The 23024-nt window shown below is 40.6% G+C and overlaps 1 protein-coding gene across 1 annotated transcript in view; it reads left to right on the top strand.

Annotated features, from left to right (window-relative positions):
* The window catches only part of LOC129148601 (H(+)/Cl(-) exchange transporter 5-like), a 103693-nt gene extending 86931 nt beyond the window's left edge, over positions 1-16762 (top strand). The window contains exon 5 of the mRNA XM_054714015.1: positions 16559-16762. Coding sequence (XP_054569990.1) covers positions 16559-16740 — 182 coding nt within the window. The 3' untranslated portion in view covers positions 16741-16762. The remainder of the gene's footprint in view (positions 1-16558) is intronic.
* Positions 16763-23024: the final 6262 nt, after the last annotated feature.

Genomic DNA, 23024 nt, shown 5'->3' with positions numbered 1-23024 from the left:
TTTGGAAGTTTATTATTTAGTAATCAAATTTTTTCAATAGATATAGGCATTTCCACTGACCTATTTCTCTTTGTATGAGTTTTCATCGATTCTGTCTTTCAAGGAATTGATTTACTTCATATAGGATATCAAATTTGTGAGCATAAAATTGCTAATAATATTTTTATTATCTTTGTAATGTTCATGTGATGAACACTAATGATTCTTATTTCACATTTGATATTAGTAATTTGTATCTTCTCTCTTTTTCTTAGTTAACCTGGCTAGAGGTTTGCTAATTTTATTAACCTTTCAAAGAACCAACTTTTGGTTTGTTTGATTTTCTTTATTGATTTTCTGTTTTCAATTTCACTGATTTCTGCTATAATTTTTGTTATTGGTTTTCTCCTGCTTAGTTTGGGTTTAATTTGCTCGTATTTTACTAGTTTCCGAAGGTGGAAGCTTAGGTGATTGATTGTAAATATATATATTCAATGCTATAAATTTCCTTATAAGCACTAGTTTTGCTGTATACCACACATTTTGATAAGCTATTTTTTCATTTAATTCAAAGTGTTTTTTAATTTCTCTTGCAACTTTTTCTTTAACCCATATGTTATTTAGAATTGTGTTGTATAATCTTAAAGTATTTGGGGGTTTTCCAGCTATCTTTCGCTTATTGATTTCTAACTTGTTTGTTATCTTAGAGCAGACTGTATGATTTCTATTTTTAAAAAATTGGTTAAGGCATGCCTGGCCAGCGTGGCTCGGTGGTTGAGCATTGACCTATGAACCAGGAGGTCATGGTTTGATTCTCGGTCAGGGCACATGCCTAGGTTGTGGGCTCGATCCCGTGTGGGTCGTGCAGGAGGCATCTGATTAATGATTCTCTGTCATCATTGATGTGTCTATCTCTCTCTCCCTCTCCCTTCCTCTCTGAAATCAATAAACATATATTTAAAAATTTTTGTTAAGGTGTATTTCATGATCCAGAATGTCATTTAGCTTAGTGAATGTTTCATGTGAGCTTGAGAAGACTATGCATTCTAATGATGTTGTTGGATGAAGTAGCTATCAATTAGATCCAATTGATTGATGATTCTGTTTAGCTTAACTGTATCCTTACTGATTTTCTGCTGATGGATCTGTCCGTATCCAGTAGAGGGATGTTGAAGTCTCCAACTATAACAGTGGGTTCATCTATTTCTCCTTGCCATTCTCCATGATTTTGCTAATGTATTTTTATGTTCTGTTGTTAGGCACATATATGTTAAGGATTGTTATGACTTCTTAAAGAATTGACATCTTTTTCATTATGTAATGCTCATCTTCATCCCTGATCATTTTTCTTGCTCTGAAATCTGTTTTTCTAAAATTAATATAGCTACTTTAGCTTCTTTTTGATTGGTGTTAGAATATTATATCTTTTCCCATCTCCTTCTTTTTGCTCTGTCTTTATATTTAAGGTATATTTCTTACAGAAAACATTTGAATATTGTATTTTTACCCACTCTGACAGTTTCAGTCTTTTAACTGTTATATTTAGACCATTGATGTTTACAGTGATATATAATGTGGTGGAGTCCATACTATTTGCCATATTTCATACCCTTTCCTATTCATTGTTCATGTTTTTAAAAAATGTTCTCTTCCTCCCTTTTTCTGCCTTCTCTGATTTTAATTGAGCATTTAAAATATTTTTGTTAATTTCAGAGAGGAAGGGAGAGGGAGAGACAGAAACATCAATGATGAGAGAGAATAATTTTTCAGCTGCTCCTGCACGTCTCCTACTGGGGATCGAGCCCACAACCCGGGCATGTGCCCTTAACCGGAATCAAACCCAGGACCCTTCAGTCTGCAGGCTGATGCTATATCCACTGAACCAAACCAGCTAGGGCTGATTGAGCATTTTGTATGATTCTATTTTTTTCTACTCTCTTAGCATATTAATTATATTTCTTTTTGTAAAACTTTTTTAGTGCTTGTCCTAGTGTTTGCAGTATACATTTACAACTAATCCAAGTCTTCTTTCAAATAACACAGTATTACTTCATAGATAATGCAAGTACCATATAATATAATATTCTCACTTCCTTTCTCCTGTTTTTTATAACATCACTCTTTCATTTTACTTAACTGTAAGGTATCATCACCGAATGCATTGTTACCATTATTATTTTAAACAAACTGTTATCTGTTAGATCAATTAAAATAGGAAAAATAATTAAATGTTAACTAGAGTTATGGTGATTATTTTACAACAAATACAAATATGAAATCATTGCATTGTAGACCTCAAACTAACATAATTTTATATGTCAACTATACCTCAATTTAAAAAAAGCAGGTGGGAAAAAACGAATAAACAAAATATTTTACCTTCATATATTGCTTCTCTAGCACACTTCCTTTATATAAATCTGAGTTTCTGACCTGTATAATTTTACTTTTCTTTTGAAGAATTTCTTTTAACATTTTCCGCCAGACAGGTGTGTTGCCAGCAATTTCCCTTAATTTTTGTTTTTCTGAGAAAATTCTTTATTTCTTATTCTGCTTTGAGGGATTGTTTCTCAGGACTCAGAATTTTTGATTGGTGGTTCTTTTTAACCCTTCATATATTTTATTCTTCACTCTTCTAGATTGCATTGTTTCCGAAGAGAAATCTGATGTAATTCTTATCCTTGTTCCTCTATAGACAAAGCGTTATTTTCTTCTGGCTACTTTCAATATTTTTTTCTTTGATTTTGTAGTTTGGATATCATGTGCCTAGTTATAGATTTTAAAAAATATGTTTAACCTTCTTAGTATTCTCTGAGCTTTCTGGACCTGTAGCTTGGTATCTGTTATTAATTTTAGAAACTTCTCAGTCATTATTGCTTCAAATAAAGTTCTGTGCCACATAACAACATTTCCATCAATGACAGACCACATACGATGATGGTCCCATAAGATGAAAATAGAGCTGAATATCCTGTAAGAATTGGAGGATGTATGATTCAGAAGGAATTTTTTTCTGTGGTGTAAGCAATATCTGTGGCGCTTGGCAATATATCCCTTTCTCATTTACAGCATCTCAATTTTGAGTACATAGATTATATTTCAATCAGTCAGGCACGGACCTGTTTCATTACAGAGGAGCCTGCCATATTCAGAGGTGCTATAGTCCTTCTAATCTAGCTTAATGCTCTTTAGAGTACATTGTTGTAAATTCTACATGTACAGAGGTCCACAAGATCTATTTTAACAACTCTTAAGGGCCATTGCCACTTAAGTAAAAACTTTCTGTGTTAGGGTGGAGTCAGCCTGTCCCTGTACTCTTTTAATATTTTCAGGTTGTAATGCTGTAAAACATAGAATTTCTTCTATCAGGTAAATGCCAGAGAGAGCCCTTTGTACCAGATAGTCAATGGAACAAAACACAAATTTCCAGAGTAAAAATATTGAGTCCTCAGTTCTACATCCTACATGTTAAATACCCTAATTTTTCATGAATAATACAAAGTTCCTTATTCTGACCCCCTGCTCCAACATGCAATAGCTCAAACCATAATGCTATGACAATCTGCTATGTTCCTTTACTTTTCCATCTTGATTTCATATTCCTACTGACCCTCAGACCACCTTTCACTCCCTCCTGACAGTCACTATTATGGCCATCTACACTTTACCCAATCAGTTTCCCCTTGATATTCCCAATCAATCCAGCCCACATCTCTGTTCATGGAGCAACACTGACAGCTTCAATGTCCTATTTCTGACCCTGTAGTATCCAGTAATGTCCTAGGCCTTCACATTCACTCACCATTAACTCACTGACTCACGCAGAGCAACTTCCAGTCCTGCAAATTGCCTGCTGCACATGCTTCAAGCCAGGCCAGGGATCAAACCTGCAACCAGATATGTACCCACGACCCTTTGTTGTGCAATCCGACGCTCTAACCACTGAGCACACCAGCCAGAGCTCTATGTTCTTTTCTGGGGATTTCTCTTGTTCTTTCATTTGGGGCATATTTCTTTGTCTCCCCGTTTTGTCTGCCTTTTTCTGTTTGACTCTGTATGTTAGATAGATCTGTTATGGCTCGCAGGCTTGTCATGAGGGCTTTCTGATGTAGGTGCGTTGTGGGTCTCAGTGGCACAATCTCCTAAATCACCTGAGCTAGGTGCTCCAGAAATATTTCTTGTGTGGGTTATGTGCCCCCTATTGTTGTAGTTGAGTCTTGACTAGGGTTGGTCCATTCATGGGTGGAGTTAATCTTCAGACTAGTTGAATATAATGACAGACATAGTTCACTGTGTATGAGTTGCTGTTCAAAGACTGCCCCCGCCCCCAAGGCAGAGTTGTTCCCCTTTGGCTGTGTCATTAGTGTGGCTAGTTGGGTTGAGCTCTGGTGAGGTTTGAAGCTCAGCACTAGTTGTGTTGGTTCTGGGCCACTTGGATGGGGCTTTGGTGCAGGTCAGTGTCAGAAGATGTGTGTAACTGGCCTTGGGCTATCTGTCTGGACCACTGTGCTATTCACTGATTGTGACTGTCTACTGGGCCGGGATGTGTGTGGGAAGAGCCAAGCTGTGTACAAGGGTCAGCTTCCTGTAGCTGTGAGCGGAGCACAGATCAATAAAATGTCCAAGGCTCTCTGAGGTTGGCATCTACCTGTTGACTACTCCACCACCTCTTGAGGTTGCCTGGACTTCCTCCAGAGCCTTTTGAAGAAAGACTGTAGAGTGGGCCCAAGCTGGCATGCCCACTGTCCCTTCCAGTCGACATAAGCTCAGTTGGGTGGGGTGACTGGGTCAGGAGGACGGTGATAGTGGGTTCCCTTCTTAGGGGCGGCATGGCCAGGCAATCAATAGGGAGATGTGGCCCCTACTCCAGAACCATACTGTTGTAGGCGAGAATGGCAGCAGGTGTCTGACTAATGGGTTCAATAACCTTGGTACTTGGGTTCTGGCTAAGAAATAATTCAAAGTCTAGGCCCAAACTGTAATTTATTGGGTAAATCACAGAGATAGAAAAAGTAATTCCTAGAATAAATGCGTTTAGCAAACAAGTTCTAGAGGTAAAGGAAGGGCCCTTGGAGCTTGAGAGCGAGGAATCTAATGGTAATGTGCCTGGGGAGGGGGAGAGGGGAAAGGGAAAAGAAATAGAGAGGGAAGGGAAAGGCAGGATCATGCTCCCCGGAGGGAGAGCGCACTGGGTCTTCCATCCTAAGGGCTTTAAGGGCAGAGATTTTGGGGGAGTCCCAGAGAAAGATCCTAATAGAATATTCAGCAGTTTCCCAGGTGTGTCCATTCAGGGTTGTGATCTCCACTGATTGATTGGCCAGCACCAGGGTAGTGGGTCATTATTCCATGCAGCTGGTCCTGATGCCAGCCCTGGCTGGTTTTGCTGCATATTTGGGCCTGGAGCTGAAATACAACTGAGGCCTAGATGCTATCTCTATGGAGGAAAGATCAGGGGGTCCAAACCTCAGGACCAGCGATCTGCTAGGGGAGGAAATGTCACCCTGGGGTTGAGGTCCCACCCTGCAATTGATTGTCCATTGCTAGGCACCTGGGGCTTTCTCTTGCTCTGCTCATGTCTGCCTAACTGCCCAGAGCAATACCACTCATTGTCTGCTAGATTCTCTAACTCTACCTCCCCAGGAGGAGTGCACCACAGGTTCAGGTTGGGTACAGCCAGCTGTTCCCAACTTCAGGAGCAAGATCAGCAGGGTGAAACAAGATAAGCAGGGTGGGGCCACCGGGATTTGGAAAAACAGATCACAATAATCTTAGGTTAGTCCAGCTGCCATGGCTCAGTGGTTGAGCATCAACCTATGAACCAGGAGGTCATGGTTTGATTCCCAGTCAGGGCACATGCCTGGGGTTGCAGGCTCAATTCCCAGTGTGGAGTATGCGGAAGGCAGCTGATCAGTGATTCTCTCTCATCATTGATGCTTCTCTCTCTCTCTCTCCCTCTCCCTTCCTCTCTGAAATCAATAAAAATATATTTTTTAAAAAGATAATCTTATGTTGGGGGTGGCACCAGCAAAGCCCATGGAAAGGGAGAGAGAGCTTTACGCCTGCCCTTCTCTGTGTGGCCGCACCCACTGGAGCCTGGACCAGAGCCTCTGAGGGAGACATGCTCTTGGAGGCCCTTCCTTCCCTTGAGGAACTGAGCTCAGTAGGGCAGGGCCACCAGGACTTGGGAAGAGAGATCAAGACAGTCTTCCATTGGGTGTGGTGCTGTCTGAGGCTGCAGGTGGTGGGGAAGATTGGCCCATGTTCCAAAGCCTCACGGTTCACTGTCTGTCTGTATTTCTCTGTTTCTCCAGAGAAAGAGCACACCAAACGTCCCTGTTGGGTGCAGCCAACAGTCCTTTCTGCTGGACTCAAGCTTGGCAGGCTGGTGTCACCAGTATTTGGAGGACCCGGTTAGTGCACTCCCTAGGCTGCTGGTGAAAATAGTTATAAATTTCGATGTTGTCTTTGTTATGCCTGACAGACCCTTGTCCTTGAACCTCATGACACTTCTCTAGCCATCTCATTTATCAGTTCCTTGAAAACTTTTATAACAGGGTGTTAACATATTTGAGAAATCTCTGAGATAAAACTAAAGAAAAGCTGATCTGCTAAGAGAAGGTAGCATATTATTGTTTTAATTTGTCTGAATTTTGCAGCCCTTTTTTCTTTAACAAATTATCTACTAACTAGAAGCCCGGTGCATGAAATTCATGCATGGGGCGGGGGGGGGGGGGGCGAGTCCCTCAGCCTGGCTTGCACCCTATCCAATCCAGGACCCCTTGGGGGATGTCTGACTGCCACCTCACAATCCTGGACTGCTGGCTCCTAATCGCTCACCTACCTGCCTGGTCGCCCCTAACTGCCCCCCTGCCAGCCTGGTCGCCCCTAACTGCCCCCCCCTGCCGGCCTGGTCACCCCTAACTGCCCCCCTGCTGGCCTAGTCACCCGCAACTGCCCCCCCTGGGCCTGGTTGCCCCAACTGCACCCCCTCCCGCTGGCCTGGTTGTCCCTAACTGCCCTCACCCCCCCCGGCCTGGTCACCTCTAACTGCCCCCCACCATGACCTAGTTGCCTCTCATGACCCCTTCCCCACCCCCTCCCACCCCCTGCTGGCCTGGTTGCCCCACACAGCCTGCTATTCAGTCGTTTGGTCATCCTTCACCACCCTGCCGGCCTGGTCATAGGCAGCCATCTTGTGAGGGTTAATTTGCATATTACTGCTTTATTATATAGGATGTCTTTTGCCTTTTTATCTGTTGGGATTCAATTTTAATGATCTGAACTATTTCTTTATATATTAAGGCTATTACTCCTTTGGAACAACACTTACGTGAAATATTTGTTATTTGCTTCACTTTGACAGCTGTCAACATGGTCTCTTCTAACTGGTTTATTCTCTTCATTCTTCTCACCAATCATGGGTGTTGCCCAAGTATAGTTTTTCCATTCTGTGTTCTTGCCCTACTTCAACAACTCTCAAAGTGTTGTCTGGGATTCCTGAAGCCCTTTTGGGATCTGCAAGATCTAAACTGTTTTCATATTAATATTAAGAAATTATATTCCTCATTCACTTTCATTTTCTCATGAATATACAGTAGAGTTTTCTAGAGGCTGTGTGACAGGTAATGATGTCATTTCTCTGATGACAAATGGAATATATGAAGCATAATCCAATTGTCTTCTATTGCAGACATTAAAAAAATTTGAAAAAAAATTTTGAAAAATGCCTCTCACTAATTTGTTTTGTTTTAGAATATATGGATTTTTAAAAATGTTAATATTAACATATAGTGGGTTGATCATTGTTATATTTAAATACATTAATACATATTCATTTTAAACATTGGGGTTTTAATTACTAAAGGAGTAAATACCTTTAGATAGAACTCACATAAATAATAAGTCTTTAGGCTCCTCAATAATTTTGAAGACTAAAGAGATCCTGAGACCAAAAAGTTTGGGAACTGCTGTTAGTTAATGCTTGCTTTGATTTCTTTCTTTTCTCATAACCCCTACTCATCTATGAGGATGACTCACAGATGAAGACCACGCTTTGAGAAGAAGCACTATTTTTTCCTTCTAAGACTTTTAATCCATAATTCTGACAGGTAGAGAAGGTACCCTGGGTTAAGGATTGGTCCAAACCTTCTATATAAGCATCTTCTATGTCATCTCAGAGGTTACACTTGATGATTCACATTTCATTTTTGCTTTTCTAAACAAAGTAACTAAAACTGGAATTGAAATATAAAATATATTATTTACTGAGATATCCCATTGTGTCAGGCACTTAGGGACACAGATTTAACACCTCTACTCAACTAGTTCAAAGTATAGTGGGTAGGCAAAAGGTGATTTTATGTGTGTACCAGTTCGTATCATCTTCAATGTTATACTTAGGATTGTCTTCATATTTTGTTTTATTTTAAAAATATTTTTATTGATTTCAGAGAGAAAGGAGAGGGGGAGAGAGACAGAAACATCAGTGTTGAAAGAGAATCATCGATTGGCTGCCTCCTGCATGCCCCCTACTGGGGATTGAGCCTGCAACCCAGGCATGTTCCTTGACTGGGAATTGAACCATGACCTCCTTGTTCATAGGTCGACGCTCAACCACTGAGCCACACTGGCTGGGTTTCATGTTTTATTTATAACTAGAGGCCCACTGCATAAAATTTGTGCACAGGGGTGTGTGTGTCCCTCAGCCCAGCCTGCACCCTCTCTAATCTGGGACCCCTCAATGGATGTCCGACTGCCCGTTTAGGCCCGATCCTCCCTCTCACAATCCAGGACTGCTGGCTCTCAACTGCTCGCCTGCCTGCCTTCCTGATTGCCCCTAACCGCTTCTGCCTGCCAGCCTGATCACCCCCTAACCACTCCCCTGCCAGTCTGTTTGCCCCTAACTGCCCTCCCCTGCAGGCCTGGTCACCCCTAACTGCCCTCCCCTGCAGGCCTGGTCCCCCACCAACTGCTCTCCCCTGCAGGCCTGGATCCCCCCCCCCAACTGCCCTTCCCTGCAGGCCCGGTCGCCCCCAACTTCCTTCCTCTGCCAGCCTGGTCACCCCTAACTGTGCTCCCCTGCAGGCTTGATCGCCCCCAACTGCCTTCCCTTGTAGGCCTGGTCCCTCCCAACTGCCCTCCTCTGCTGACCTGATCACCCACAACTGCCCTCCCTTGCAGGCCTGGTCCCTCCCAACTTCCCTCCCCTGCTGGCCATCTTGTGGTGGCCATCTTGTGTCTACATGGGGGCAGCCATCTTGTGTTGGAGTGATGGTCAATTTGCATATTACTATTATATTAGATAGGATAGAGGCCTGGTGCATGGGTGGGGGCCAGCTGGTTTGCCCTGAAGGGTGTCCTGGATCGGGGGGGTTTCCCTTGGGGCATGGGGTGGCCTGGGTGAGGGGCCTGTGGTGGTTTGCAGGCTGGCCACGCCCCCTGGCAACCCAAGTGGAGGCCCTGGTATCTGGGATTTGTTTATCTTCTATAATTGAAACTTTGTAGCCTTGAGTGGAGGCCAAGGCAGGCCAGGGTGTGCGGAAAGCTTGGCTTCCTCCATCACCGGGGGCAACTCAAGCCTCCTTCTCTCCAGCTCTATGGCTGCTGACATTTTTTGTTGGGATTTATTTATCTTCTATAATTGAAACTTTGTAGCCTTGAGCGGAGGCCAAGACAGGCCAGGGTGTGCGGAAAGCTTGGATTATTCCATTGCCGGGGAAACCCAAGCCTCCTGCTCGCTCCATAGCTGCAGCCATCTTGGTTGGGTTAATTTGCATACTTGCTCCTGATTGGCTGGTGGGCATGGCTTGTGGGTGTAGCAGAGGTATGGTCAATTTGCATATTACTCTTTTATTAGATAGGATGATATGGCAATACTTATACATTGATAAATTCTATAATGCCTCTCTTAAGCCTTTCTTCCTCTTGCATTTTTATTTTGCTGTGTCTGCAGTATCTGGCATATTTTACTTTCCCAGAATGCCATATGAAGGTCAACAAATATTTTTGTGGAGCAAAAACAAGGAATAGGAAAGTTTATTGCTTCTTTGTGCTTGCTAGCATTGGAATATGGGATATACTTTACATTTTTCTTTGAAAGGCCCTCTGTATCAACCCATCCATTGGTTTATACATTTGTTTTTGCCAAATGGGTTTGTTGAGATGGAAATATTGATTTATTTGAATCAACACATGCTACTGTCACTAGCATCATTCTCTGATCTGGCTCTTTCAATACAAGTGTTGGGAATATATATACTCTTCTTCCTTCCCAAATCACCTGCATTGAAACTGGAAGTAACAAACTGGCCTCCTAGCTCTTTCCTTTTTTCTCCCTTCCAGCCCACTCCTGCCACACTTACCTCTTAAAATTATGTTTTTATCATGTTGCTTCTCAAAAAGCACAGTGATTCCATTGGTTTCCCAGGTCCTTCATGATCAATCTCCATCCATTTGCTCAGAGATACCTACCCTGTCCTCTAATCAAGCACATATGTCAGCTCCATTCTCATCTTAAGTCTTTGGCCATTTTTTCCCTTGGGCCTAGAATACCCTCTCTCCTCTCTGAAGCCCTCTCTAGCTTACAATCTCCTCTCCATTTTCTGAATGTAGATTGCATATTTATTCTAAAAATTTAATACTTAGCTGTTGTGTAAGTGCATTATGTAGAAGTTTTCTCCTCAACTAGATCATAAATTCCTTGAGAGTAGTGACAAAGGTAACAAATGTTTTTTTGTATCCCCAATTCCCTACCTTCATAGTAACAGGCATAGCTATTTTAAGTGTCAGCCATATACCGTATATTTGTTGATTAGCTGTTAACCCTTCCTCTCTGACTGGAATTCTTCTCAATAAGCATTTATTGAACATGTAATCTGGAACACTAAAGTTGCTGTAACAACAGAAATGAGAAGGATATGGTGTATGTATGTAATCACAAGACTCAGTGGAAGAGATTATGCAATCAACATAGATGTGTGAACAAAGCGGGTGTTGAAGGAAAAGCCTGTTTGAACTGGCCCTAGATGGAATGAATGGAGTTTTAGGAGGCCGAAAAGAAGATAGGGGACTGGATGAAATTCCTGATAGAGTATGTGGCCTAAGCAAAGTCAAGGAGGCATAAAAGTCCATGGCCTATGAGGAGTATAACAAATTTGTAGTAGGAGGTAAAAGTCTATCTGGGTAGATGGGATCTATATTTGATTTGGCCCTGAATGCCATGATAAAAATTTAAACTTGACCCTATAGGCAATGAGGAACCAGCTTATGATTTCAAGCAAGAAAGTGACAAAAGGTACTGAAAGTTCCTTTAAGCTGAAAGTGTCAGCTATGTAACACATCCACCAAAACAGCATTTTTCTTGACTGTTTTCTTCCCCAGGACTCCATTATATGACAAGCCCTATTTGTAATCCACCAGTTGGGATAATAAATCAAATTCTCTTACTTTGTTCTTGGCCTACTGTAAAATCTGGCTGACCCCAGGATTGTGGCCATCTAGAGGTTTGATTTATGCCAGATGTGCCATTCTCTAGAACGACATGTCATAATGAAGCACCAAATTGTCATAGAAAGAGCACTGGACTTAGAGTTCAACTAGATACGATTTCAAATCTCAGCTTTAATGAACTTTAAATGATTTCCTTATTTTTCTGATGCTTTAACTTTTTCTCTTAAAGCTCTTAATACCTTCAAAATAAAACCAAAGGCTGGCCCCTGCTGATTTGGCTCAGTGGATAGAGCATTGGCCTGAGGACTGAAGGGTCCTGGATTTGATTCTGGTCAAGGGCACATGCCTGGGTTGTGGGTTCGATCCCCGGTGGGGGGCATGCAGGAGGCAGCTGATGGATGATTCTCGCTTATCATTGATGTTTCTATCTCTCTTCCTCTCCCTTCCTCTCTGAAATCAGTAAGAATATATTTTTAAAAAAACCTCATAGAATGAATTATCATGGCCAAATATCACTTTGAGTTTTACTGATTGTATTTATTTCCTTTGTTGAACTCCCATATATAACATCTGTTTTGCTTGATTTACTTGCTTCTTCCAATTTTCTTTTGTTGACTCTTTATTTCTATGTACTTATTAAGGAAGCCCTTATGTACTTTATAACCCAAATAGTGAACCAGATAGCTGCTCCAGGAAATGTTTGGAATGAGGCAGTTCAATTTAGCTGAATTGTTCTGTGTCAGTGGGTTACAGGAAGGAGTGTGTAAGGTCCCTATGGGGAAACTGGTGAGTTTTCCAGCTTCCCCTTTGTTGAATTTTCATCTTGTATCATCATTATTTTGTTTTAATGAATTCCCAGAACAATAGTTGTACTCATTTGAAAATATGACTATAGGACATGTCCCACAACCAAACATAAATTATTTTTGGATTCCCCATACATTTTCTTTCTATGATTTGTGTGGCTCATGTAGAGTTGCTAGAACTGTGTATTTTAAATCATTTCCTGAATGAGACATGTAAACAGTGGAGAGAAAGGGAAAAGATTATGCATTATTTTTCAAATTGTTTTCTGCGAGTGCCCCACGTTGTGCTGCCAGTTGCAAGTGTCCGTCCCCCCCATGTCCCGCGTGGTTCGTGGCTTAGGGTTCAGGGTTCGGGCTCTGGAGGAGGCCGCACACAAATGAAAGAGACAAGACAAGAAAATATTAATTTGGGAATTGAGGGCCAGGCAGAAGCCCAAGGGAGGACTACACTTTGCTCTGGCCTTGCCATCCCTTTTATTCAGGTTTGGGATCCACCTATGGCCCTTAGGCAGGCAACTCCAGTAACAACTCTGTGATAGCCCATCAGCAAGGGTTTACATAAGACCAAAAGGTGGAGGTTGCTTCAGCTCCCTTTGTCTCAACTAGACAGTGGGTGGTTGGCTCTGACCCTTGCCAGAGCCTCAAGGTTGACCAGCCTTCCGGGTTCCTTGTCCATCTCTTTCTGCTGGTGAAGGCCATGGGCAGCTTCCGACAGTTTTCCTTTCTTTCAGTGCTAGTTACTATATGGGATTCATGGGCATTTAATAAATTTAAACAAAAAGAAAACCTCCTGAGGTATGCTACACTGTTCGACTCATTCTCATCAGCTAAAATGGTGCTTGTTTTCAGCTAAGATTTCTAGAAACCTGGAATACCTATTCCTGACATTAAGTGCTTTTTGTAGGTTCATTGAATGTAGTAAATGTTAGCTGCAAATATTGACTCTAATGCCACCTGCATTTTAAAAGGAAAGTTGATGTGGAGGGTGAGGGCAGGGAACATGCCTTCTTTGCATTTTAATTTTTTGTGCTTAAGTTAATGTTATTTCCACTGTCCCCCTCCCCATCCCCGTTATTATTCTGTTAAGTTTGAAGTAGCTACAAAAGTGTCAAGTGGAGTTCTTGGGAATTTAGGACTGGAGGTTGAGGTAGAGGTGAGAGCTAGAGAGTAGATTTCCTTAAAGGGTAAAATTAAATACAGTAGTCCCCCCTTTATTCAGTTTCACTTTATGCATTTCAGTTATCCATGGTCAACTGTGGCTCAAAAATATTAAATGGAAACTTCCAGAAATAAATAATTCATAAGTTTAAAATTGCACACCATTCTGAGTACCATGATGAAATACTGTGCTGTCTTGCTCCATCCATCCCACCCTGGGTGTGAATCATCCCTTTGTCCAGCATACCCATGCTGTATCTACTGCCCACCTCAGTTGCCATATATGTTGAGAGAGAGAGAGGGAGAGAGAGAGGGAGAGAGAGAGAGAGAGAAAGAGAGAGAGAGAGAGAGAGAGAGAGAGAGAGAGAGAGAGAGAGAGAGAGAGAGAGAGAGAACATATTCACATAAATTTTATTACAGCATGTTGTTATAATTATTCTATATTATTATTGTTGTTGTTAATTTCTTACTATGCCTAATATAAATTAAATGTTATTATAACTTTTATTTACAGGGAAAAATACTGTATATGAGGGTTTGGTATTATCTGTGGTTTCAGGAATCCACTAGGGGTCTTGGAACTTATTCCCCATAGATAAGGAGTGGGGCTTTTGTAAATCAAGGAAGAAGCTGTTATCTCAGTCAGATCCAGAGCAAAGTAGAAGAGATTTTTTTCCCTTAAAACTAGAGTAGATACTTCTTCCTGGATGATAAGGGGCGGGAACAGATATTCAGGATTTCTTTTGTGTTGTTAGTAATAGGGAAAAACTGCTCAGGATCCTGTGGAACCTCAGGTTCCCTAGAAGTGCAGTTGAGATAGGGAATTTGTATAAGTTCATTGTTGCAGGAGGGCTTGGAGAAGGGGAGTGAAGGAAGCAGAATAGAGAAGTGGGGGAAGAGTTCAGTGAGGATAAAAGGATTGGGGAACACTGAAGGAACTCTAAGATCACAAAGCATGAATTCTTAGTGTCCTAGAACTCACTTGATCCACATAGCATAGAGACTTTGTAGCTGAGGAAATGGTTTGATGATCAGTAATTTTGTACATTATAAATACCTTTGTGTAAATGACCCTACCTTCCCTTTATGATCACATCAGCATGGTAATGTTCCTGTGGGAACCTATTGTTTATTTCATGTCTGCACAGAATTCAAGTTATTTGTGCATATTGGGAATGTATTTATTTGATTTATATTCATCCTTATCTGCAAGTGAATGGAAGGTTTCCCTTGGAATATGTTCTCTTGGTTTCAACTATCCTCCACCTTGATGTTGAAAACTTCCATGTCTTTTGTCTTCCAATCTTCATCTCATCTACCCTAACCAGCATCATTGTTGTATCTGTTGTATCTGTCCCACTGTCCCACAGTGATTTGTACATAGGAGGTGGTTCTTAAATGTCACTCACACTTCAGTCAGGCTGGTCTCTTTATTACCGTGAGGTATTGTGAAATTGAAAACATGATTTAGACTTTAACTTTTTTTAAACACTAACCGGGCAAGTTACTTAGCCTCTCAGCTTCAGTTTCCTTATCTGCACTAGGAGTGATAATGCCAAAGCATAGGACTTTGAAAAATTAAGTGGAAGAGTTCACTTTAAGCACATAAGCCTGAAAATTGATAAGCACCTGGTAAATGTCATTTCTTTCTCCTTTATGCTCAGTATTTAAAATATTGAATTTATCTGTTATGATTCCAATTTTTCAGGCCTATTGCTTAATTTGTCCTATTTAGTTTTTACAATATTCATCACACATGATTCTGATAACCCAGAGTAAGAAGTTTTTTAAAAGTGTTGGAATACCTCAAAAGTAATATTATTTGCCTAATCCAATAGAACTTTCCTGACTATGATTCGCAATCAAGATTTCGTTTTAAAACATTGGAGGGGCCCTAGCCAGTTTGGCTCAGTGGATAGAGTGTCGGCCTGCAGACCAAGGGGTCTGGGGTTCAATTCTGGTCAAGGCCACATACCTTGGTTGTAGGCTCCTCCCTGGCCCAGACCCTGGTTGGAGCTCATGCAGGAGGCAACCAATCAATGTGTTTCTCTCACATCACTGTTTCTCTTCCATTCTCTCTAAAAGTCAATGAAAAAGTATCCTCTTGTGAGGATTAACAACAACAACAAAATGCAGGGGAAAAGGGTAGATAATGTAAAGTTGGTTATAATTATGGTTTTTAAAAATCGATAAACTAAGATTTTTTTTAGTAAAATTTATATTTGAAGGTTTACACTTGGGATGTCAAAAATGTTTCATCTTTCATATTAAATTCATGAGCAGAGAACAACATTGAATAGCATAATATGCCTCTTTCTCCCAGTATTTCTGTGCATTTATGTTGTGTTAGGAGCTCTGGAAGACTCAGAGGCATAAGGTAATGCCTCTTTCTTGACTCCCAAATGGCCACCACATTTCTCAATACTGATGTGTAGTTTTTACTTCAGTTTATTACTTGTGAATTACTGTGAGTTTTGTACATATGTCCTCATTTGGTGTGTTTGTTTGCATTGTTCAAAAAAAAGCCTGCTTTCAGCTACATGGTAAGGGTAGAGGTACATTGCATTTAGAGGGAAGCTGAATATACTAAGTAGTTTGCATGTCTATATTGTCAAAAGAAGAGTATGAAAAAAATACCTAAGAATAAATATAACCCAAAAGGTGAAAACTACCCACGTGTCCATCAACTGATGAATGGCTAATCAAAATGTGGTATAGCCATACAATGGGTATTATTCAGTCCTAAAAAGGAATGAAGTACTGATACATACTTATAATATGAATAAGCCTTGAAAACATGAGAAGTGGAAGAAGCCAGACTCAGAAGGCCACATATTATATGATGACATTTGTATGACATATCCAGAATCAACCAATCATAGAGACAACAAGAGAATGGAGGTTATATGGGGCTGGCGTGAGGATGGGGAGTTATATTTACTGGATACAGAGTTTCTGTTTGGGGTGATGAACATTTTCTGGAAATTGCTAGTGATGATGATTATGCAACATTGTCAGTATACTTAATGCTGCTGCATTGTCTAGTTTAAAAATGGGTCAAGTGGTAAATTTTATGTTATGTGTATTTACCACAATTTAAAAAAAAAATAAATGTTAAGGAGTTTGTAGGTCATTATAATAAGCCGCCTGTTTTTCTTTCTGCACAGGAGCCATGGATAATAGAGGCTTTCAGCAGGGGTGTTTCAATAGCTTCCAGAGCAGCTCCAGTGATGAGGACTTGGTGGACATACCCGGGACAGCTATGAATTTCTCCCTCAGAGATGATGTTCCTCCCTTAGATGGAGAAATAGAAGGTATCATTATTGCTGATGACAAGTTATCTTTTTAAAATTATTTTTAATGTACATATAATAAAATTTATTTTCTGGTGCATAGTCAAATAACCCATGCATGATTTTGGTATCCACCGCCATCAACAAGGTACAGAACAGTTTAACATTCCCTTTGTAGCCAGACCTCCCTACTCCCAACCCCTGGTAACCACGGATCTATTCTCTTCCCTTAAGGTTTTTCATTTTCAAGAATGTCATATAAACCATGGCTGGTGGGCTCGGTGGTTAGGGCATCCACCCAGCCACCAAAGCGTTGTGGGTTCAATTCTGGTCAAGGGCACGTACCTGTGTTGCAGTTTGATCCCTGGGGCTCAGATGAGGATTTTAAAAAAATGGAGCTGCATAGTATGTTACCTTTCTTTTTTTTTTTTAAAAAAAAATATATATATCTTATTGATTTCAGAGAGGAAGGGAGAAGGAGGGAGAGATAGAAACATCAGTGATGAGAGAGAATCATTGATCAGCTGCCTCCTGCCTGCCCCCTACTGGGGATCGAGCCTGCAATCCGGGCATGTCCCCTGACTGGGAATTGAACCATGACCTCCTGATTCATAGATCGATGCTCAACCACTGAGCCACGCTGGCCAGGCGTATGTTACCTTTCGAGACTGACCTCCTTTACTCAGCTTAATGCCTTGGAGATTCATTCAATTTGTTCATTCCTTTTTCTGGCTGAGTAGTATAGCATGGTCTGGGATTGCTGGGTATGTTGAGCTTTATAAGAAACTGCCAAACTATTTTCCAGAGTGGCTATACCATTTTGCATTTGAACTAGCTATGTATGATAGTTCTATTTGTTCAACATCCTCAACAGCTTGGTATATTTCATAATTATTTATCTTAGCCATTCTAATAGATATGTAGTGTTATCTCATCATGGCTTTAATTTAATATCCTTAATGGCTTATGATGTTGACCATCATTTTATGTGCTTATTTGCTAAACTTATATATCCTCTTTGATGAAGTGTCCAAGTCCTTTCTCCTTTTTTATCATTGGATTTGTTTGTTTTTTAGTATCTGGAATACATTTATAAAATGAGAATTCCCCTCATCTATTCTCTGGCTACCCATTAACATCATTCTTTTCGATGGCTATACACAATTTCATAGTATAGCTGTATCATGGTTTATTTAACCAAGATCTTTTGATGTATATTTCAGTTGTTTCCAATGTTTTGCTATTACAAACAGTGCTGTAATGAACAACTTTGTGTGTGTGCACGCGCGCACAGATATCTTCTATGTATATGAAAGTGTGTCTGTGCCATGAGTGTATAAGACTGCTTATTTCTCCACAACCTTACTGGTGCTGAATATTATAATTATTTTTTCATCTTTATATGTTATGATAAGTAAAATAAATAAATAAATTCCCATTATTGATTTAAATTTTGCTTTTTTAAATTAATGAGGTTGAGCATATTTTTATGTTTACTAACCATTTAAATTTCTTTTTTTGGAAGTTTTCTGTTTACATAATATTATTAATATTTTGTCTAATATAGGTTAAATATATTTTTTCCATTTCTGGTTTGCTTTTGTTAACTTTATTTTTTAATTTACAAATACTCAGACAAGGGAAACAAAAGAAAAAATATACCAAGGGGACTACATCAAACTAAAAAGATTTTGCACAGCAAAATAAATCAATAAATAAATAGCCTACTAAACAGGAGAACATATTCGCCAATAATACATCTGATAAGGGGTTAATATCCAAAATTTATAAAGAACTCACACTACTCAGCACCAAAAAAACCCAAAAACCCAACCCAAACAGTCCAATTAAAAAACGGGCAGCCCTAGCCGGTTTGGCTCAGTGGATAGAGCGTCAGCCTGGGGACCGAAAGGTCCTAGGTTCGATTCCAGTCGAGGGCACATGCCTGGGTTGTGTGCTCAATCCCCAGTGGGTGACTTGCAGCAGGCAGCCGATCCATGATTCTCTCTCATCGTGGATGTTTCTCTCTCTCTCTCCCTCTTCCTTCCTCTCTGAAATCAATAAAAATATATTTTTAAAAAGGGCAGAAGACCTGAATAGACAATTCTCCAAAGAGGACATAGAGAAGGTCAATAGACATATGAAAAGATGCTCAATGTCATTAATTGTCAGAGAAATGCAAATTAAAACCACAATGAGGTATCACCTCATACCAGTCAGAATGGCTATCATAAGTAAATAAATCCACAAATGATAAGTGTTGGTGAGGATGTGGAGAAAAGGAAACCCTTTTGCACTGTTTGTGCAGCCACTATGGAAAACAGTACCGAGGTTCCTCAAAAAACTAAAAATGGGACTGCATTATGACTCAGCAATTCCAATTCTACGTATATATCTGAAGAAATCGAAAGCACTAATTCAAAAGAATATATGCATGCCTATGTTCATTGCAGCATTATGTACAATAGCCGAGCTATGGAAGCAACCCAGATGCCCATCAATAGATGAGTGGATAAAAAAGCTGTGGTGCATATTTACGATGGAATATGACCCACTCATACAAAAGAATGAAATTTTACACTTTGCGACAGCGTGGATGGACCTGGAGAGTGTTAAGTTCAGTGAAATAAGTCAGTCAAAAGAAAGACAAATACCATATGATTTCACTTACATGTGGAATCTAAAGAACAAATAAATGAACAAAATAAACAGAAACAGATTCATAGATACAGAGAACAGACTGATGGTTACCAGATGGGAGGGGGGTTGGGGGGCTGGGTGAAAAAGGTGAAGGTATTAAGAAGTACAAATTGGTAATTACAGAATAGTTACAGGGATGTAAAATACAGCATTGGGAATATCCTACCTAATAATAGACAGATATGCAAATTGACCGTACCTTCGCTATGCCCGCGATTGGTCAGGAGGCGTGGGGGGGCGGGACTCAGGGTGGCTGATTGGGCCGGCAGGACGCTGAGCTCGCGTCGCCAGCGGCGGCTCAAACTCAGCGTCTGCGCCATGGCTGTGCTGCGGCACAGAAGGGGCCTCTGGGGCAGCGAGCTCACGTCCCACCGCGGACCATCAAAAGCGGGGGAGCTGGGTGCCTGTCCGCTCAGGCACCAGTGATCAAAAGCAAAAGCATGGGAGCTGGGTGCCTGTCCGCTCAGGCACCAGGCCTTTCAGAAGCCTCCGCCGCGCCAGAGGCTTCTGAAAGGCCTGGTGCACCAGCGGACAGGCACCCAGCTCCCCCGCGATCGAAAGCAAAAGTGTGGGAGCTGGGTGCCTGTCCACTCAGGCACCAGGCCTTTCAGAAGCCTCCGCCATGCTGAAGGCTTCTGAAAGGCCTGGTGCACCAGCGATCAAAAGCAAAAGCATGGGAGCTGGATGCCTGTCTGCTCAGGCACCCAGCTCCCCCATGATCGAAAGCGAAAGCGTGTAGGGGACCCTACACGTGCATGATTCAATCATGCACTGGGCCTCTAGTAGTCAATAATATTGTAATAACTATGTATAGTGCCTGGTGGGTACTGGACATTTTGGGGGGGGGAACACTTTGTAAGTTGTATAATGTCCAATCACTGGGTTATACACTTAAAACTAATATTATATTGTATGTCAACTGTAATCGAAAAATAAAAAAGTATTTAAAAAGAAAGTAAAATAATCTACTTACCATGAACAAAAAAATCTACAAATATTTTAAAATTTTATGTAGCTAGGTATATCACCCTTTTCTTTGGTCACTTCTGAGTTCTTGTTGTAATTAGAAAGGACTTGAATTACTTTTAGGTTAAATTTGTATAATTACTTAAAACTACTCTCTGTTTTTTTTAACTGGTTGAAATTGCCATTCTCAAAGGGAATCAGAAACTACTATCAGAATTCATTATTTAGCAAATTTGTACTAAGAACATATGTTATTGTAGATTCTTTGCGAGGTTTGGCAATTAGCAAGGCTTTAAGAAACCATCCCTGCCTTAATTCTAGCTAGCTAAACAGACCCCTAAGGACTTATGAGAGTACCTACCTCTTAGAGTAGTTTTATAGGATTAAATGAGCTAATAACATATACAATGCTTATAACTGTGACTGGCATTGAGTTAATGCAAAATAAAATATTAGTTATTGCTCTTATTATTTTTAAATTTCTATTAAAACCCTCTAAGTGTTGTAACTCTTAAAAGAACTTAGTAGAAGCAGCATTCTGTTTTGTGTGTGTGTGTGTGTGTGCGTGTGTGTGTGCGTGTCTGTCTGTCTGTGGAAGATTTAAAAATATTTCATGTATTTAAAAATGGAATTGAAAGATTAGTTATATGGTAGGAAGAAGAACATTCCAGGCAGAAAGCAAGATTTTACAGGGATATAAACAGCCATAATATACAGAGATATGAAAAGGGCAGAATATAAGGCCAAACAAATAAGTTGGGGCCTTGAATGTCATGCTAAGAAGTTTGAATTAACTTCACTGTCACTGTGAGGACAAACTCTCCATCCATTCATCCAACAAATATTTTTTTGAGCACCTATATCAGTGATGGGCAACCTTTTGAGCTTGGTGTGTCAAACTTCGCCAAAAAACTGAGCATAACTTGGGTAGTGTGTCACTTTGAGGAAAAAACATTATTTCGCAAATGTTTCATCCTCAGGAGCAGCAAATGTTTCATCCTCGGCATGCGGCCACCTCAGCGGCCGCGTGTCATCAGAAATGGCTACGCGTGTCAGTGCTGACACGCGTGTCATAGGTTCACCATCACTGACCTATATGAACCAGGCACTATTGTAGGCACCAGGGATACAGTGGTGGAATTAATTTAGATAAAATCCGACCTGGAATTTAGATCTAGTTAGGTAAATCAGTAAACAAACAGATTAGCTTGTTAATTACCCATTGTGATGAGTAGTACTAGAATGAAAATAAACAGAATGACAATAGAAGATAACTGGTGAATAACACTAGTTAGAAAGGTATGAAAACTGCAAGCCAGTCAGGTTTCACTTATAATGGAATCTAATGACAAAACAAAGTAAGAAACAAAATAGAAACAGACTCATAGATACAGAGAACAGACTGACAGCTGTCAGAGGGGAGGGGAATTGGGGGTTGGGTGAAAAAGGTGAAGGGATTAAGCAAAAACAGACAAACTCATAGAACAGTATGGTGATTGCCAGAGGGAAAGGGGATGGGGGGGAGGTAGAGGTGAGTAAAGGGGGAAAATGGTGATGGAAGGAGACTTGACTTGGGGTGTTGAACACACAATACAATATACTGATGATGTATTTTAGAATTGTTTACCTGAAACGTTTATAATTTTATTAACCATGTAACCCCAATAAATTCAATAAAAATAAAAATAGGAAAAAAAAAACCCAAAACCCTGCAGGTTCAAAAGGGTGATAAGAAATTTGCCTGGTAAAGATATTTCAGGAAAGCTACAGAAGAGAACCCCTGAATTTAAAATTCATAAAAGAAAGGTACTCATGGTTTGGTATTGAGTGATTTTTCATATTTGCCTACTTCTACAAAAGGGACAAATGTGTGTGAGTCACTTCCACTTATGTATAGTTATAACCACAGTGAGTCAGTTATAACAATTACTGTCTCTAGTAAAGTGGTCAGTTAGGTTTTCCATAAACTCAAACTGTCTACCTCTCCTTAAGCCTTCTGGCTAAACCAGAGCAGTTTAGCTTAGTTGTATCAGCATTGCTTCTTCTTTTTTTTGTGTGGGGGGAGGGGCTTAATCTTCACCCGAGGATATTTTTCCATTGATTTTTTTTTTGAGAGAGTGAAAGAGAGAGAGAGAGAGAAAGACAGAGAGAAACATTGATGTGAGAGAAACACATCCATTGGTTTACCTCCTGCATGTGCCCTGACCAAGGCCCAGGCCAGGGAGGAGCCTGCAACCAAGGTACATGCCCTTGACCAGAATCAAACCCAGGACCATTTGGTCTGCAAGCTGAGGCTCTATCCACTGAGCCAAACCGGCTAGGGCAGCATTGCTTCTAATAGAAAATGATTTCATATAGCATTTGAATCACCAAACTACTTTTTGTGTGTTCACTGTGCTCTCAGTAGGTGATTAGAGCAAGCGTGTACCCCTTTGTTCCCATATAATAGACTAGAAAATTGAGGCAGAGAAAATTTTGACATTGCTTGTGATTGTAGAGTGTGTTTTTATGGGAGTAGCCCTTCACTATTTTTCACTAGCCTTTATAGGAGAATGACTGCTTGTGGTTTACAAGATCTGACCATAAAAGAATTATGCTGTTTTCCATGAGCCATGAAAATCAGTACAGTCACTCTGCAGTGATATAGCTTTCTTGTTTTTCTTTTTAATTGTTC

The sequence above is a fragment of the Eptesicus fuscus genome, chromosome 1 (assembly GCF_027574615.1).
Source record: "Eptesicus fuscus isolate TK198812 chromosome 1, DD_ASM_mEF_20220401, whole genome shotgun sequence".
Lineage (NCBI taxonomy): Eukaryota > Metazoa > Chordata > Mammalia > Chiroptera > Vespertilionidae > Eptesicus > Eptesicus fuscus.
This window is presented reverse-complemented; position numbering and strand designations above follow the sequence as displayed.